The following is a 16741-nucleotide window of genomic DNA, read 5'->3' on the forward strand; positions in this document are numbered from 1 at the left end:
TGCAACAAAAACTGTATTAAAATAAAATATTTTTCACTGGTGGTATGTACTGTTTACTAGCAACAAAACTAAATACTGTGAAAAATGTATACTAGTAATAAAACTAGTACCGTATATTCATTGTATACTGTATACTCTGTAGTAAAAGAAAAATATATTGACTCATATCTGGTCATTTTGAGATTATTGCATCTAGTCTTTTTTTTGTCAACAGCCAGTTCCTTTTTTTTTTTTTTTATTAAATTTGCAGGGATTGATCAAAAGTGACAGTAAATACAAATATAATGTTTCAAAGATTTTTCTTTATTTCAAATAAGTCCAGCTCATCAAAGAATCCAGAAAAAATACATTATATTTAGTGCTGTCAAACGATTAATCGCGATTAATCGCATCCAAAATAAATTTTTGTTTACATAATGTATGTGTGTGTGCTGTGTATATGTATTATGCATATATAAATACACACACATGCATGCATATATTTAAGAAAAATATGTTATGTTTATAGATTAAATATATTTATATATAATATAAATTATATGAATATAACTGTATACATGTAAATATTTTTTTAAATAAATACTGTATGTGTGTGTATTTGTATATACATAATAAATATACACAGCACACACACATATATTATGTAAACAAAAACTTTTATTTTCACTCTTAAAAATAAAGGTGCTTAAAAGGATCTTCACAGCGATGCCATAGAAGAACCATTTTGACAAAGGTTCTTTAAAGAACCATCTCTTTCTTACCTTTTTATAATCTGAAGAACCTTCTTTCACCACAAAGAACCTTTAGTGAAACAGAAAGGTTCTTCAGATGTTAAAGGTTCTTTATGGAACCATTTAGACAAAAAGGTTCTTCTATGGCATCGTGAAGCACCTTTATTTTTAAGAGTGTTTAATGCGATTTAATATAACATAAAATAGAAAAATTTAATTGTAATAATATTTCACAATATTACGGTTTTACTGCATTTTTGATTAAAAAAAATGCAACCTTGGTGAGCTTAAGAGACTTCTCTTACCAACCCCAAACTTTAAAATGGTGTTGTACATCTCATTTGCTGCCATTGAAATGAAGTGTATTTACTGTATATCAGCATAATATCAATTACTAGCCACACTGCTTATCAGTATACGCACTGGATGGGCCACTAATATGATTTCACGCCACCTAAAGCTCTGTTTGCAAAAGAAAAGAGATAAGAAAATCCTTCTGAACTGCCTTCAAATGGTGTGATACAATTTAAGATACCTATGTATTGAGCGAGAGACTGAGAGAGACAAAGGCAGGTCTGGTGTTCCCAGCAGTGAGCTGTGTCAGTCTGTCTGTGTGGTTAGCTGAAGTACTACTACGCTCATTAATTAGCTCCTTAGGGAGGCTGGCTGGCTAACGGGAATGGGGGAGGAGGTGAAAGCGGGATGTAAGGGGCTTCTGAGGGGTTGATTGAGGGGGAGAGGGGAGGAGGACAGACACGGGCCCATTATCTGACTTGTCTGCGGTTGAGGGTGCCTGGCATAAGGTGACGTGCATGCGGCCGCAAGCGCTGTACTACATGTACGGTCAGACTCCCAGTGATGGGGCTAGAGCAGCAGTCATTCCCTCCCTCGCTAGATGGCTACATCTGTCTATCAGACTCAGCCTCATCATTAAAACTGCCGGATGAGGTTTTCACACAAATACTCCCATGTACTCTTGTTTTCAAAACTTTTCTTCAGACATGTCCTTCAGTCTCTAAAACTACAGGAGCTCTTTGAGGTTCAGGCTGTTGGCTTTTTGTGTGCATGTGGTCATGTGTTTACCTTGGATAGATCTCTGTAGTTGCTGGGCAGAGTGAGGTCGAGATCTTCACTGTCGTAGTTGGTAATTACCCAGGGGAACACAGGATACTGGTTCAGATCGTTATATGTACGGCCTGAAACACAAGCAGGGTCGAGACTCCTCACACATTTCCTCAAGTTGTATTACCATAATCATGACTTTACTTCATCATCATGTTCAACGGAATTACAAAGAGTCTCGAATAAAGAAAACACAGAAACTACAGATACTGAAGAAACAGTGATTACAGAGAACAGAAGACAACTGTTATTTTTAGTTTCAAAGATGTGGCCTCTTTATTTTCCTAATAATTTTTTAGAGTCCATCCCTTTTAAAATTGTTCATGATCATTTTACTTATTTAGGTTTGGTTATTCCCACAGATCCAAAAGACATATTTAAGCTTAATTTTATGGCTGCAATAAAGAGCCTGAAATCTACCATTGAAAAGTGGAGGGTCTTGCCATTGTCCCTAATTGGCCGTGTTAATGCTATAAAAATGGTGGCCCTTCCAAGGTTTTTATATTTGTTTCAGAATTTACCAATCTATCTGACAAAATCTTTCTTTAGAAACCTAGATTCTATCATTTTTTCTTTTATTTGGGGCTATAAGGCACATCGCATCTCTAAGGCTCATTTAGAAAAATCTAAAGAGCTGGGTGGATTGGCAATGCCAGTTTTTCAACATTACTTTTGGGCAGCAAATGTTAGGGCTTTGATGTATTGGAATCATGGCTTGCCTTGTTCTGATCAGAGGGCGGCGCATACTCCTAGCTGGATTCTTATGGAATCTCATTCTGTAAACAGAAGTTCTCTCCCTGCTTTACTATTAGCCAATTTGAGTGTTCCTTTAAAGAACATCACTAAAAATGTTGTAGTGCATAGCTCTTTAAGGATATTGAAACAAATTAAGAAATTTCTTGGTGACACGCTGCCCTCCCTTCATTCTCCCATTTGTGAAAATCATAATTTTACACTGGCTTTGAGTGATAGAACCTTTCAAGTGTGGAATAATAAGGGTCTTTCCGCATTTAACGACTTGTACACAGATAGTCACTTTTCCTCCTTTGATCATCTTCTTAGTAAATATCATCTTTCTCGTTCTCATTTTTTTCGTTACTTGCAGATTCGGCATTATGTTCAGCAGACTTTTTCTGACTATAAGATTCAGCAGGAAGAGCATTGTTTCTATAATTTAGTAATTTAGTGCGACAAGCCCCAGAATCTCGGCATATGGTTTCACAATTTGTTTCCCTGTTCTCTACGCAGGTTATTACATCTTCTGATTATTTTAGGGTAGCCTGGGAAAAGGAGGCTGGTATCAGCTTATCTGATAACCTTTGGTCTGAAATCTTGAAGAGAATACATAGCTGTTCCATCAATGCAAGACTTCAATTAATTCAGTTTAAAATTGTACACAGATTGCATTATTCTAAAACCAGACTCCACAAGATCTACCCAGCTGTGTCTCCTATGTGTGATCGATGTCAAGTTGCAGAGGGAACTTTGTCTCATGCTTTTTGGTCTTGCCTGAAACTCCAGAGATACTGGGAAGATATTTTCTCTTGGTATTCAGTGGCATATGATCAGACCCTTCCTCCTGAAATGGAATTGGCCATTCTTGGCTATTCTGACACAGTTTCCTCTTTGCCTTATCATTTGCAGTTGGCATTAATGTTGGGCATGGTTGTGGCCAAGAGAATTATATTAAGGGATTGGAAAGCCACTGCTCCCCCATGTTTTCAGAAATGGCTTGTGGAGATGGTCTCCGTTTTAAACCTTGAAAAAATCCGGCTTAACGAATCAAAGTCTTAATCTTTCCAAGATCTGGGGTCCCTTCCTCCAATATTTACAGAATAGTTGAACTTAAAGATTATTATACTATTTATAGTGTTTATCTGTTATGGCTATGATTTCTGTGGTGATTTTTGTCCCTGTCCTTGCGTGATCTATATTCATTTTATGTATTTTATTTAGGCATTTTTGTCATTTATAAATTCGTCTGGCTTTTTTGGGGGGGGTGGGGGGTGGGGGTCATGTTGTTTGTTTGTTGTTGTTATAAAACAAATAAAAATAATATGGCAAAGATGTGGCCTCTTTTCAAATAACTTCCAAACTTTGTTAGTTGTCTAACACTATGTCCTAACCAAATGCGACAAGATTCCAGTCTCAGTGCTTTGGTTCAGGGAGGTATCAGTGTGGGCAGAACTACGTGGCCCAACATAGCAAAAAAAAATAAAAAAATACCAACAAAGATTAACACGTATTTTGTACATTTTGTCTCTTGTTGTGTCACATAGAGGTGTTAGGGCAACAAGTTATTCATTCGTTAGTACATTCAGCTTTATATGTACATTAAGTGTTCAGGTATCATTGGTTTTTACCAGATATGGTGTTGAGGAACATGAGGTACTCAAAGTTGGAGATCTCTCGTCTTTGCCAGCGCTGGGTCATGTTGGAGGCCTTGTAAAGCTGTTTCGGACTGGCCAGAGAAATTCGTCTGTCGGAAAAAACACAAATCACATTCAGAAATTCAAAGAGTAACCTGAAATGTGCATGTCTTTGCTGTTCAGTTGGTTTACAAACATTATTTAATGTGCAATTTCAGATATGAGCACTTGTTTTCAGGATATTTTGCAAATTAAGAAATAAGTATGATCAGAAAAATATTGTACAGATTATGGCATAAGTCACAGATAAATTGCAGAAAATCTGATAAAAATACAGTGAGATAGTAAGAGAATCTCTAAATGTTTCTTTATCACTCAGAGAAAAGCTCTTTAGTTTCAGCATTTGTCCAATTTGGCATCACAGTTTCCTCATAATTCTGTGATTGCCTCAAACATTGTTAATGTACTTTCAGAGCACCGTAACATTGTCTGTGCTCATACATTATAAAAAAAAGCCTAAAATCCTATGGCTTTTTTCATACATTACAAAAATTCAGAACTTGTACAGCATTTTGCCTGCTTAAACACTGCCGGAATTTTATCGACAAAGGACCTCTAAATGGAAAAAACCTAAGGCTGTGCATTTAAAAAAAAAAAACTGCTTTAATACAACATCTGTATAAATAAAATAGACACAATATGATAAGCCATTTTGTTCGTTTGTGCTCCGATGAAAAAACTTCCATAAGAAGCCAATATTCTAATTCTGTGAAGCAAACACAGACAAGAAGACAGATACAAGCAGTGAAACATTCCAGTACTGTTATACAAAATACCACTCTACCAGTCAGATTCAATGACAGGGACTTTTCTATAATTCCGAATATAACCTACATCCAAATCCAGACATGAACACAGACACACAATGGCCTCATGGGTAATGTGGGAACCTGTTAAATGAACATGCCCAGTGCCAGCAAATATGTGGACACTAAAACAAATGACTCTCCATCCAATTAAAACAAAGCGAAATTAGAGAATTCATCACTGTCACCCAGCATGATTATAGTCATTAGGCCCCTCTGAAGTTTCCAATGCCCTTTGCCCCTCCTAACACAGAGGCAACGCAGTAACAATACTAGGCAAATGCCACACGAATGTTAGCAGAAGGGCATAAGTGAATTCATGGCAGGAGAGGGCTGTCTGTAATGGACAGTACCGCTACAATCACATCACACATTCTTTCATTGCCAGGAGGAGACATCCAGAGACCTCTGTGGGATCAATATTCACTATATTCTGTTACCCACATTGTTATTTTAGTTACTTAATTGCAATGAATGTTTACTTTTAATAAGAACACTGATTTAGAAGGATATTGTGATGGAATTTCACTTGTCTAAATCATCTTTTCTTTGGCTGAACTACAACAGCAGCAGTGTGTGTGTGTGTGTGTGTGTTTCCTGTGTTTCCAGTCTGCCCTGCAGGCTCTGCTCTCGCCCCTGTATTTATTTCTCAGTTGGGGAGATAAATAAATGATGTGAATTGTGTTTGTGTGAAGGTAATTAGGCAGTGTTACAGACACCCTAGACACCCCTGACACCATACACACATTAAAACACACAAACAAGCAGAGTTAAGGCCCGTTCACACCAAGCACGATAACTATAAAGATAACAATAAAGATATAGTTCTAAAAAATCATTCTCAATGTTAAAGAATAGCAGAGTCCACACCACAACTATAACGATAAAGGCACAGAGAAACGATATCGTTGGAATCATTTTCAGAACAAATTTTTCCAGCTGATGAACGATACAAACATTGACATCCAATCAGAATCCATCCTGCTGTAACGAGCTCAAGAATTTAAAGCGGCAGACGAGCGTGCGCTTAGAACAAACAGATGATATTGACGGTAATATCATTATCTGTATAGTTATTGTTCTTGGTGTGAACGGAGCTTTAGGCCAGAAACATATTTTACGGAAGTAACAGTTACGCAAGCGTAGAACTGAATGCCTAGCCAACAGATTGCAAGTGCAGAACTGAGTGACCATGAGCAAAGATGGCAGAAAGATAGCAAATCACATACTTTTGGGGGTTCTGCACAAGTTATGCAAGTGTCATTGAGATGAATGGGAATGCTAATGTATAGCTTTCTGCATGCATTATAGATTTCAAACAGAAGAGAAAAAGAGTGTTTACTACTGTAATTGAATGGTGCAAATGAAACAAAGAACATGCCTGGTCTGAGGAAGGCCAAAATTCGTGCCGACTCCAACTCTGGGGAGACAGTGCACCACCTTTTTCACTGTGGCCGCATCTGGGAAGTTGAACATGACTGCCGCTGTAAGAAGAAAAGAGGAATTTAAAACATAATTCCCTGTGTGTGAATAAAACAAGCAAACTTTTTGTTGAACTGTTTGAACTGTCATTTCAAAATTATTAATTTTCTAAAAAAAAAAGAAAAAAAAAGTAATTATTATATATTATTTCCCTTGATTTTTCCCTCTAAGGTTGATTTAATGTTAGTAAAGTTTTTTCCTGTCTTTTTTTCCCCACAATAGATCAATAAATGGTTCCCAGCCTGTTTTCTATAGTATAATGATCTCCTCAAAAAAATGCATTTTGATGCCTCATGCTACGATCCCCTTTAAGATATCACAGAACAGCTATGGATCAGAGCTTACTTCTGTTGGCCAAGAAGACCTCCAGCGCTGTATTCTGTAGCAGATAGCGGCAAGAAAAAACGGCTCTGAGCTCTGTGAACTGCCATTTCCCATGCAGACCCTCTGTGTAGGCCAAAATCTGTACAGGAGAGACAAAGAAAAACAACTGATCAAAGATAAATGTAAAAAATTAAGGGGATATGAGTGAGAAAGCAGTGGGGCAGAGGGAAGGTTTTAGTTCATTTATCACCCATAGCTCATGCCCAGGGTCGCAGAGCAGGACTAATGTATATTATTGATCAGTCCTCATGAAAAAGAGATGCTTTAAGCGCTAAAATGACACACACTGAAAAGGTGCAGGAAGGCCACAGTTCACTAAAAGGTAATCAGTACCAAGAGAACTGGAAATCTATCAATATTTGCCCTTCAAGTTGGTGTGAGCGAAACATGGTTTTAGCATTTGCTGCTGCTGCTGCACAACCATCACATTTTTGTTGTTCAGAAAATACAAGAAATGCTGAAAACAACTTTCACAAAGTGCAAGAAATGCTGAAAGCAAAATGCTAGAAAAAAAACAGTTTTTATATCTAGGGTTGTCTGTAAAAGAGTTTTCATACACATTAAAATGCTGCAGATTACTGGGATAAGAGACACTGGAATTCATCTCTAAAAGTTATTAATTTGCTGTTTAATTGGGAAGGGAGTAAGCTAGAGATGTTTTTCAGAGAGCAGGAAAAAGACTATGATAAATGCAAATACAAAAAAATAACATTTATAAATTATAAATTAATATTCATTATAACATTTTATACATTTATTTATATAAAACAAACAAATAAATAAATGCAACTAACCATATAATGGTGTACAGTTAACAAAGAAATATGCTTATTTTTAAGAAAAGGTAGGACAACACACTTCATATTTGTCATTGCTGATGGGAAACTCTACAATACTTTGTTGCAAAATTGTCTGTCCTTTGGTAGAAGCAACCAAATTAGGCTTCCAGCAATGGCAGGTTTCCATGATCCTGGAAAATGACAGACAGCATCATTTTGCATCTACAGATACTCAGCTGTGACAAACACACTAGTCTTATCTATAGACTTGTCCTCCATACGCTCACTGTTTTCTTACATTTCTAATTTAGCTTAATTACAAATTGGTTGTTAGGACAGAAGAGGAGAAAAAGACCACCGCACCTGATCTGAGCGGCTCGGATTAGGGCAGATAAACAGCTGAGATTTTCAGACATTTAGATCTTCTAGTACCAAGGCTAACACTGATATGTACTCATTAATGAGAGAAAGAGAAGAGGATAGAAGAAGAGAGATAGAGAGGGCAGCAGCTGTGCTGTGCGCTCAGAGCAATGTCACTGCTCCTGTCTGCTCTGCAGACTCACTTCAAAGTCTCCAGAGTTCAATTAAATGTGGATTAGGGCTGTTCCACCGCCACGGTAATGCTGCCGTTCGCCACCGCAAACTCCCTGACAAGCGGCATGTGAGACGGCCACGCTCTCCTATTTATCTTCCTCATCTCCCCTCTGTCAGACGGTTGGTATGGAAACCCAAGCATTAATGTGATATCCGATGCGCTACCTAACCAAGGTATAATGGAGAAGTTTGAGCATGGAAGAGTTTATTATAGCTGAGCGATCACGGATAGTGTCGTAAGATGAAATCCCTTTTTTACCCAAGTGTAATGGAGGAACTAAATCTGAAGGATCCGTCTGTTTGCATTGTGCATTAGCAGCTGCCATTGACTGGTAATGAAATTAACCTCATGTAAGCAGTGTTAATGCAGAGAGAGTCCCCCGTCCTCCCACACACCACTCAACACGACACGGCAATATAGCACACACTTCACTATCAGATCATTACCTGCCATTCTAAATGGAAGGAGTAAGAGAGTCAATGTAAATATAAACTGTTATGCATGGGTTTTATGGGTGATTGCTAAGCTGTTGTTTAGAGGCCCAAGTCAAAAGAGACAACCCTCAAGTAGGGTTGTGCCAGTAGTACTAAAATTCTAATGTCAATAATACACTTTTGGGTTAGTTATGTTTTTTTTATACATTTATTTAATTCATGTGTTATTCTGAAAGAAATTCAGCAAGGAATTCAAAGTGACTGTAAAGGCATTTATAATGGCCCAAAAGACTTCTATTTCAAATAAATGCTGTTCCTTTGAACTTTCTATTCATATTAAGCAGCACAACTGTTTCCAACACTGATAATAATAAGACATGTTGAGCACCATATCAGCACCACTCTAGTGAAAAATAAATATACTAATATGTATTTGAAATACATTTGTTTTATGCTGAGTACACTACAAATACATTTACTTAATTATGTACTGAATAAAAATACACTGCAATTGCACTTTTAGGCCCAATCCCAATTCTACCCCTTAGCCCTTCCCCTTTCCCCTACCCCTCCGTTTTGGTCGGAGGGGTAGGGGTAAGGGGAAGGGCCAGACAGCTCTTCAAACGAAGATTTTTCGGGACCACGCTTCAAACGAAGGGGTATGAATTATCTCAGCGTAAACCGGCATCAGCGGCAACATGGCTGCCTGAGCGAACAAAAAGACACATAAATGTAAGCATTTTTTGTCATTAATAAAAATTTTAACGAAAAGTAATCATTTGTTTTATGTTACTTTCAATCTTGAGTTCGTATTTACGGTCATGTTACTCAAATAAATGTTTGCAAAAAATCGCTAAAGTTTGCTAACGTCATTGCCAATTCGAGAAAGAGAGAGAGAGAGAGACAGAGAGAGAGAGATGAAAGTTGCGTGTATGCGCGTCTGTGTGTCTCTCTTTTTGGAGTGAGTTTACTTCAAAAACAGCGATTTTATCCTCTTGTTGCTGGAAAATATAATGTAGCGATTCAGTATTTAAACCTTCCCCTTATAAGGGGTATAAAATAGAATTGGGATTGGGCCTTAGTATACTAAACTGGTATACTTAAAGTCCGCTAAATTGGAAAAACTAATTTTGTACTTAATGCACTTTAATTGTGTGGAAGTAGGGCAGAAGACCAACTAAAGATATACTGAAGTATATTTGATTGTGCTAAAGTGGAACTATTGCAAGTATACTTCAGGTACACTTTACATATCTTGCATTTTAAAGACTGATATTATTCAAAGATCATACAATCCTCATCAATAGTGACATTAAAACACATTTAGGCTTAATATTAATAAATTGTGCAAAAGTAGTACTCCAAATAAAGTTTAATTATTATTTTTGTATCAGTAAATAAATATATAACTTTTTTACTAGGGAAAGTTAAGAAATGTAAACGGTAGTGTATGACCAGTATTACAAATTTATACAATTTTGTTTAAAAGAAATAGCAAATACTGATCTTAAAGGTTCAATCTTTACTATGAACTTTTGCTATTACAAGTGAGTGCTCGATAATGGCAGTAGTAATAAAAAAATGAAAAAATAGGCTAAATGAGAGTAACAATTAAATATCCAACATTTGTGCATCACTATCAGAATGTACAAACAAGAACTATTAATAAAAAAGTCGCAACGTCGCTCATTGCTCATTCCTTTAGGATGACAGTCATCTGAAAAGAGGACCTGGTGATGAAATTCAAACCGTAAAATCTTGCTGACTTAAAAAGACGACCTTTAACCTGTGGTTCATTCCATCTCTATTGCAGAACTACCTCAACAGTTCACACTTTATCTGGCTCCTGTCAATTCAAACCCTAAGGAATAAAGGAATGATGCAGTACCTTGGCTTGACATGCTGTAGATGGATATAACAGTCTGTTGTGTATCTGATATCTTAATTTTTATATACCTCACATACTACTAGCCTTGCAATGAACTCTATAGGTTCTCTTGATTGTTGTCCAAAAACCTGTTACTAGCGGATATTTCTAAAATGTTGATTATGGTGTGCATTCGTCATGCCATTGTTTCAACAACCTTATGCAACATCACAACATTTATTTTCATCAAGAGTTTCACTGACTTTTGGCTGAAATCTTGTATTGACAATGGAAGTGTCAAACCATTCTCTAAAGTCAACTCCAGTACATCCCAAAGACTTTTAATTGGGGTTAAGGAGGCCTGTGTGTGAAAATGATTTCTTATGCTCACTTAACCACTATTTGAGCACAGTGAATACTGGTATTGTCATCCTGGAATATGGCTATGGGTTACATCTTCTGACATGGTTGTTTAGGAAATGAAAAGCTACACACTGCACCAGCTAGGGTTAAAAGATTTGTTGCCAAATATATAACATGCCAGAAACATATTAATCACTGCAATAATGATCCAATCCTAGACTCTTAAATACTTGCTCATTTAAATCCAAACAGCAACTTTTTTATGGTCAAGCAATGTAAATGGAAAAGAAGATGCAAAACTTAAGGTCCTTGCACACTGAGTCCGAAATTTTAATATGTGTTTTTCCGTTTTTTTTTTTCGGATTCGTCATCCTATCAAAATGCTTGCTACGGATGCGAAAACGCAGAAAATCGAACCTGGTCCGAATTTTTTTATGACGGACGAAATTTTCGGAGGCAGTGTGTAAACGTGATTGACAACGTGAGGTCGTATTTATTTTTCAACGTGCGAAAATTTCGGACTAAAAATTCGGACTCAGTGTGCAGAGACCTTTACTGTTTATCATAGAATGTGAATGAATTAAAGCTGCAAAACAGCTTTGTCTATGATGAAGAAAAAAAAAAACATTTAAAGCTGCTTTTAAAGCCTTTTTACAGACATAAACAATGTTTGTTCCATTTTGTCAATTCTTGTTCTAAATGAAACGTTCTTTCATTCATGCCAAAAAAGAAGCTCAATTTCAAGGCCATGCCACTGACGCCAAACTGACAACAAAAGGTTGAAGCTGAAAGGGGAGTGTGTACGTATGTGTGTGTCATTTCAAACCGCTCAACCTGTTAGGATCGAGAGGCAGCAAGTCATTTCTGAGTGCTGTCATTTGTCTCTGTCAGCCGCCGAAACGAGTCTGAGATGAAGAGGGACACATCTCTCAAACACACACTCTGTCCTCTGCCAATGGACCCTGTGTGCGCAAACGACATCCACCGAGCGACACACACACCAGGGACCACCGCTCCAGAGCATGTGCTCCGTCTCTGACAGAATTGAATGAAATCTAATTGAAAATACCCCCCACCCCAAGCCAAAAAAGAAGGGAAAGGGGGGTGAGCGGGAGAGAAAAAAAGCAAGAGATAGCAAGTGTGAGACAGAGAGCGAGTGAACTATCCAGCACTCTCTCAGAAAGATAAATGAGTCTCTGAATAGCGGTCTCTGTTGGGCAAAGTGTGCACTTGTGTTTGAGCGGTGATAAGAGCGTTCGCAGCCAGGAAAAGGAAACGGCTCTCCTGCCGCTGATAGAATCCCCATCCTCGCTTATAAAATGTGTAATAAATGAGTATTATAACGCTCAATTTGAAGCTTGGCAACCGATGGCATGAAACGCCATGGTGTGTGTGAGAGAGAGAGAGTGTTCACACACTCTCAAATGCTGGTTTTTAATGTGCCTATACATCTGCGGAGCAAAATGAGGTGATTGAAGTTCAATTTGTATGCTGTTATTAAGTGTTTCCGCCTGGCTGAGTGTGTTAAAGATTGTGGATGGGACATTTATTATTACCTTTTGGTCAAATGAATTGGCCTGGGCGATAAGGTGATGAAATTAATGAGGAGGAGGAAGTGGGTGATCCATCAACATCAACATTCAGAGCCAAGCGGACTGGAGATGCAATATTGGAAAACTTGATAGAATTCATGGGAATAAAAGGGAGGAGATATTAGAGAGGGACTGCTGTTACTAACGCATCTGGCCATGTAAATAACAAGCTAGCATGTGCACACACACGTAGACATATAGCATCAAGCTTACATTAGTCATGAAACACAATTATATTCTGATAGAAAGAGAAAATCATTTGGATAAGACGCTGAAGGCAACTGTAACACTCAAAAATTTTTCGGTCACAGATAAGCTTATTCACTTACTCAACACATACAAGTTCTCTCTCTGACTCAGAAGAACGTATTGTTTTGTTTTGTTCTGCTTTGTGAGAAATTTTACACACACAAATATATTCAGATGTGGGAAAGTATATTTTGGGGTTCCTCTCTAACATTTCGATGCCTTTCAATATAAATATATATATTTTATCTCTAGGTTGTTGTTTAAAATATGAATAACAGATGCTGAATCTGTCACTTGTAGCTACAGTACAAGATTTCTTGTGGTTTTGAGGTTGTGGGCAATTTAAACACTTGTTATGAAATAGAAGTTCAATGGTCAATGTGAAAGATCGAATCTTTAAAATATATTATGAAGATTATTTTATCAAGCTATCTAGTTGAAGACTGTTCTTGACTCATTCACTGATTCAGTGCTCTGGTATTACCCTACTGTTGAAATGTTTTAGTAAGTAAGATTTTTTTTTTGTTTTTGAAAGAAGTCTCTTATGCTCACCAAGACTGCATTTATTTGATCAAAAATACATTAAAACAGTAATACTTTAAAATATTATTAGAATTAAAAAATAGTTTATATTTTAATATATTTTCATGTTTTATTTATTCCTGTGATGGCAAAGCTGAATTTTTGGTAGTTTTTGCTACATGATCCTTCTCAAATCATTCTAATATGCTGATTTGGTGCATTTATTATTAATATCAGTGTGGAAACAGTTGTGCTGCTTAATGTTTTGCACAGTGACACTTTTTTGATTAATAGATGACATGAAATTTCAACGGAATAACATTTATTCGAAATAGTAATTTTTTTGAAACTTTTGATCAATTTAATGCATCCTTGATTTAAAAACAAATTATTTCTTCAACAATAATAACAAATCTTACTGATCAAAAACCTTTTGAGATTGATCAATAATCCAAAACTGTTTTGTGTCAGTAAAAATACAGCTACAATTCACTTTATTTCTAAATACATACAAGGTTCACCAGACACAAGCTTCCCCCACTACTCTAAAATTAAAATTTTTAGATTTATTGTTTTCAGCCTGATTAAGAAAAGCATCACAAAGCAATTAATTCAGTCTTGTTTTCAGGCTTGTGCTTGAAGACAAAATGTTTTGGAGAGACCTACTGTAAAGTTTAAAAAAGTTAAGGCATATGGAGGTTAGATCCACGTGATTAAAGAGTACAAGAATGGGCCACTATGATGAGTGCTGAGAATCATGGGACTGTACAGGCACATGACCTCCCATTAAAAGCATAAAACAAACCAAGCAAGTTTCCCCACAAACAATAATAATATATCAGAAGATTAGCTTCTGTTGTTATCTTCAAAACATTGTAAAATATGAGTGCAATATGAAAATATTCCAAAGAGAGAGTATAAATGCCATTTTATCCTTTTACATAAAGCCCCAAGAGAAGTAATAGCAAACGGATAATATCAACCGATTAAAACGTCATATATATAGCAAACTATAAACCATTATAGCAAACTATAAACCAGTAAAACAAACATTAGCAGTCAGCTGCTAAAGCATTTGAGCAGATACATGCATATTTATATGCATGATAGCTGAAGTGTTTACTTCTTTAAGTATTCAGGCTGAACATAGTCCAATGGGGATTAGAACTTGCTTTGTTCCTCACCACTTTGTTTGCCAACAGGTTAGCCTTTTAACTTGCTGAGAGAGAGAAAGAAAGAGAGAGAGAGAGAGAGTGAGAGAGGAAATCTTGTGTGGATTTAGAAAAATGTCAAGAGCTATGGGGTTAATTGGAGGAGAAGTGAATCCTTTAGTGCACTTACTCATTAAACATTTGGCCTTTATGTAGAGGCTTGTGGGGGGTGATGGGAAGGACACACAAAACGCACTGTAGGGACTCCAGTAAGGTGAAAGTTAACACCCATTTAATGGTTTAAATGGACAAATGAGGGTGTGTTTGGCTCATAAAAATACAGTAGGGCTGTTTCAGAGTCTTAATGGCTGAAATACTGAATCGCTTCGAATGGTAAAGCGGGTGTATTAGGCTCAAATGCATATTTGCAACAGCTTCAACTGAGCCAATGTGTCAATTTCATATTAGGATTTGTCCGCTTTAAAACAAAATGGTTGAATAACAACAAACAAAGGGATTTGGAAGGTAGATATGCTAGATTATATGGTATATTTTGAGGAAATAATGGAGAAATATGACCAAGAGGAGAAGGACTGAATCCCTCCTTCTTCTCTGATTGACATCAATTCAAAGACTTTCTCCATTCTAAGAGGTTTAAAGCGCTTTAACCCCAGGGCAAAGAGGGCAGTCTGGCTCACTGAGGAGCTGGACGGAAGAAAGACAGGATAAAGGTGACATAAGTGAGAAGAAGAGGAGCGTGAAATTTGGCAGACATTCACAAATCGACTGTTTTGCTCCAAGTATCTGGCATTGAAGACAGAAGCAACAAGTGAGAGAGAATGGCTATGTTGAAGAGATGTTGATGATGGGCGTTGCTAATAGACTCCAAGACTCCAATTAGTCATGTTAGGGAACATATTGGGAATATTTGTGAGAATCCATATGACTGAGGGTCTACTGCAAAAGCTGCGTTTGTGAACACTACGTTGGAGAGTGTTGTGAACTAACATCCTGAACACCTCTGAGAAGCATGGAGAAAATCATGTCGACAGCCTTCCCTGTGGTTCAGTCCTTCTCCGAACTCCGAAGCATTCATACAGAGGAGAAACAGCCAGGCCAGGTTTAGATCCCGTCGCATCGCCCACCACTTTCACTCCAGTCCGTTGTCACGCCGTTCCTCACTGTGTCTAAGGCAGGATGGCAGAGAAGTGAAGTCCCCCTAATCCTTCTATTGTCCCAGGCCTAATTGGATTTGGAGGAGGAAGGTGGGGTAGAGGGTAAAATATGTGAACCCCCTTTTAGGGTGCCTAAAGGGGGGACTTTAGTTTTTTCATGGCCTGAAAAGGAGGGATCCTCTGGGGATTTAAGGGATTGAAAGGTGACAGAAGCTGGATTATGTTTTGTATGACTGTGTCTTTAAGCAGGTAAACAGGGAAGCCCATTACAGGGGAAAAGTGCAGGCAGGGGTTAATGTTGGGATGTAAATGATGGAGAGCAGATCAATCAGGGGACTGGGAGGCCCCAAACCTTCACCCTGTCGGCAGAGGAAGATGGAGCAGCTAGACTCAGGTGCAGGAAACCCACCTTCTGTCTGGCGAAAAGGGACTACTGATAATGGGCTCCTATTGTATGATATACCCAATCTGCTGGTACTTGTGCTCAGTTAATCTGCTGGTACTCTAAGGCAGTCTATGCTTTTGGTCAGGTCATGTATTTGTATATTTCAAGTCTAATTCAACACATGACTTGTGAACCTGCCTTGATAGCTAAAGAATACAAGTCTCTGACAAAGTATCCATATCAAGACTCAAGTCTCTGATCAAGTGCCAAGTCTAGTCTAAAGACTTTCAAGACCAGATCTAAGTCAAGTCTTTGGTCATAAGTAGGTTCTCAAATCTATTTTTTTACGCTGCAGTTTATGTGGTAAATGAATTTAACTCTGACTCTGGTTGGTAAGATGTTTTAATGTTTTTGAAAGATGTCTCTTATGCTCACCAGGGCCACATTTATATGATTTTGAAACAGTAATACTGTGAATTGTATTGCAATTTGACATAACTGCTATGTTGAAAACAATTGTGCTAGTCTATTTTTTGTGCAAACTGTAGTATATTGTTTCAGGATTCTTTGATGAATAGAAAGTTCAAAAGAAGAGCAATTGTTTCAAATTGAAATCTTTTGTAATATTATGAATGCCCTTACTATACATTTAAGGCAAATTCACGGTAAAGTTCC

At 37.3% G+C, this 16741-nt stretch overlaps 1 protein-coding gene across 1 annotated transcript in view; it reads right to left on the reverse strand.

The window, feature by feature from the left end:
- The window catches only part of lrba (LPS-responsive vesicle trafficking, beach and anchor containing), a 316503-nt gene that overhangs the window by 86638 nt on the left and 213124 nt on the right, over positions 1-16741 (reverse strand). Inside the window, exons 41-44 of the mRNA XM_016559864.1 lie at positions 6916-7033; positions 6470-6572; positions 4217-4332; positions 1815-1927 (exon numbers count right to left, since the gene is read on the reverse strand). Of these exons, the coding sequence (XP_016415350.1) occupies positions 1815-1927; positions 4217-4332; positions 6470-6572; positions 6916-7033 (450 nt within the window). The remainder of the gene's footprint in view (positions 1-1814; positions 1928-4216; positions 4333-6469; positions 6573-6915; positions 7034-16741) is intronic.

The sequence above is a fragment of the Sinocyclocheilus rhinocerous genome, unplaced genomic scaffold (assembly GCF_001515625.1).
Source record: "Sinocyclocheilus rhinocerous isolate Xijiao unplaced genomic scaffold, SAMN03320098_v1.1 scaffold1129, whole genome shotgun sequence".
Classification (NCBI taxonomy): Eukaryota; Metazoa; Chordata; class Actinopteri; order Cypriniformes; family Cyprinidae; genus Sinocyclocheilus; species Sinocyclocheilus rhinocerous.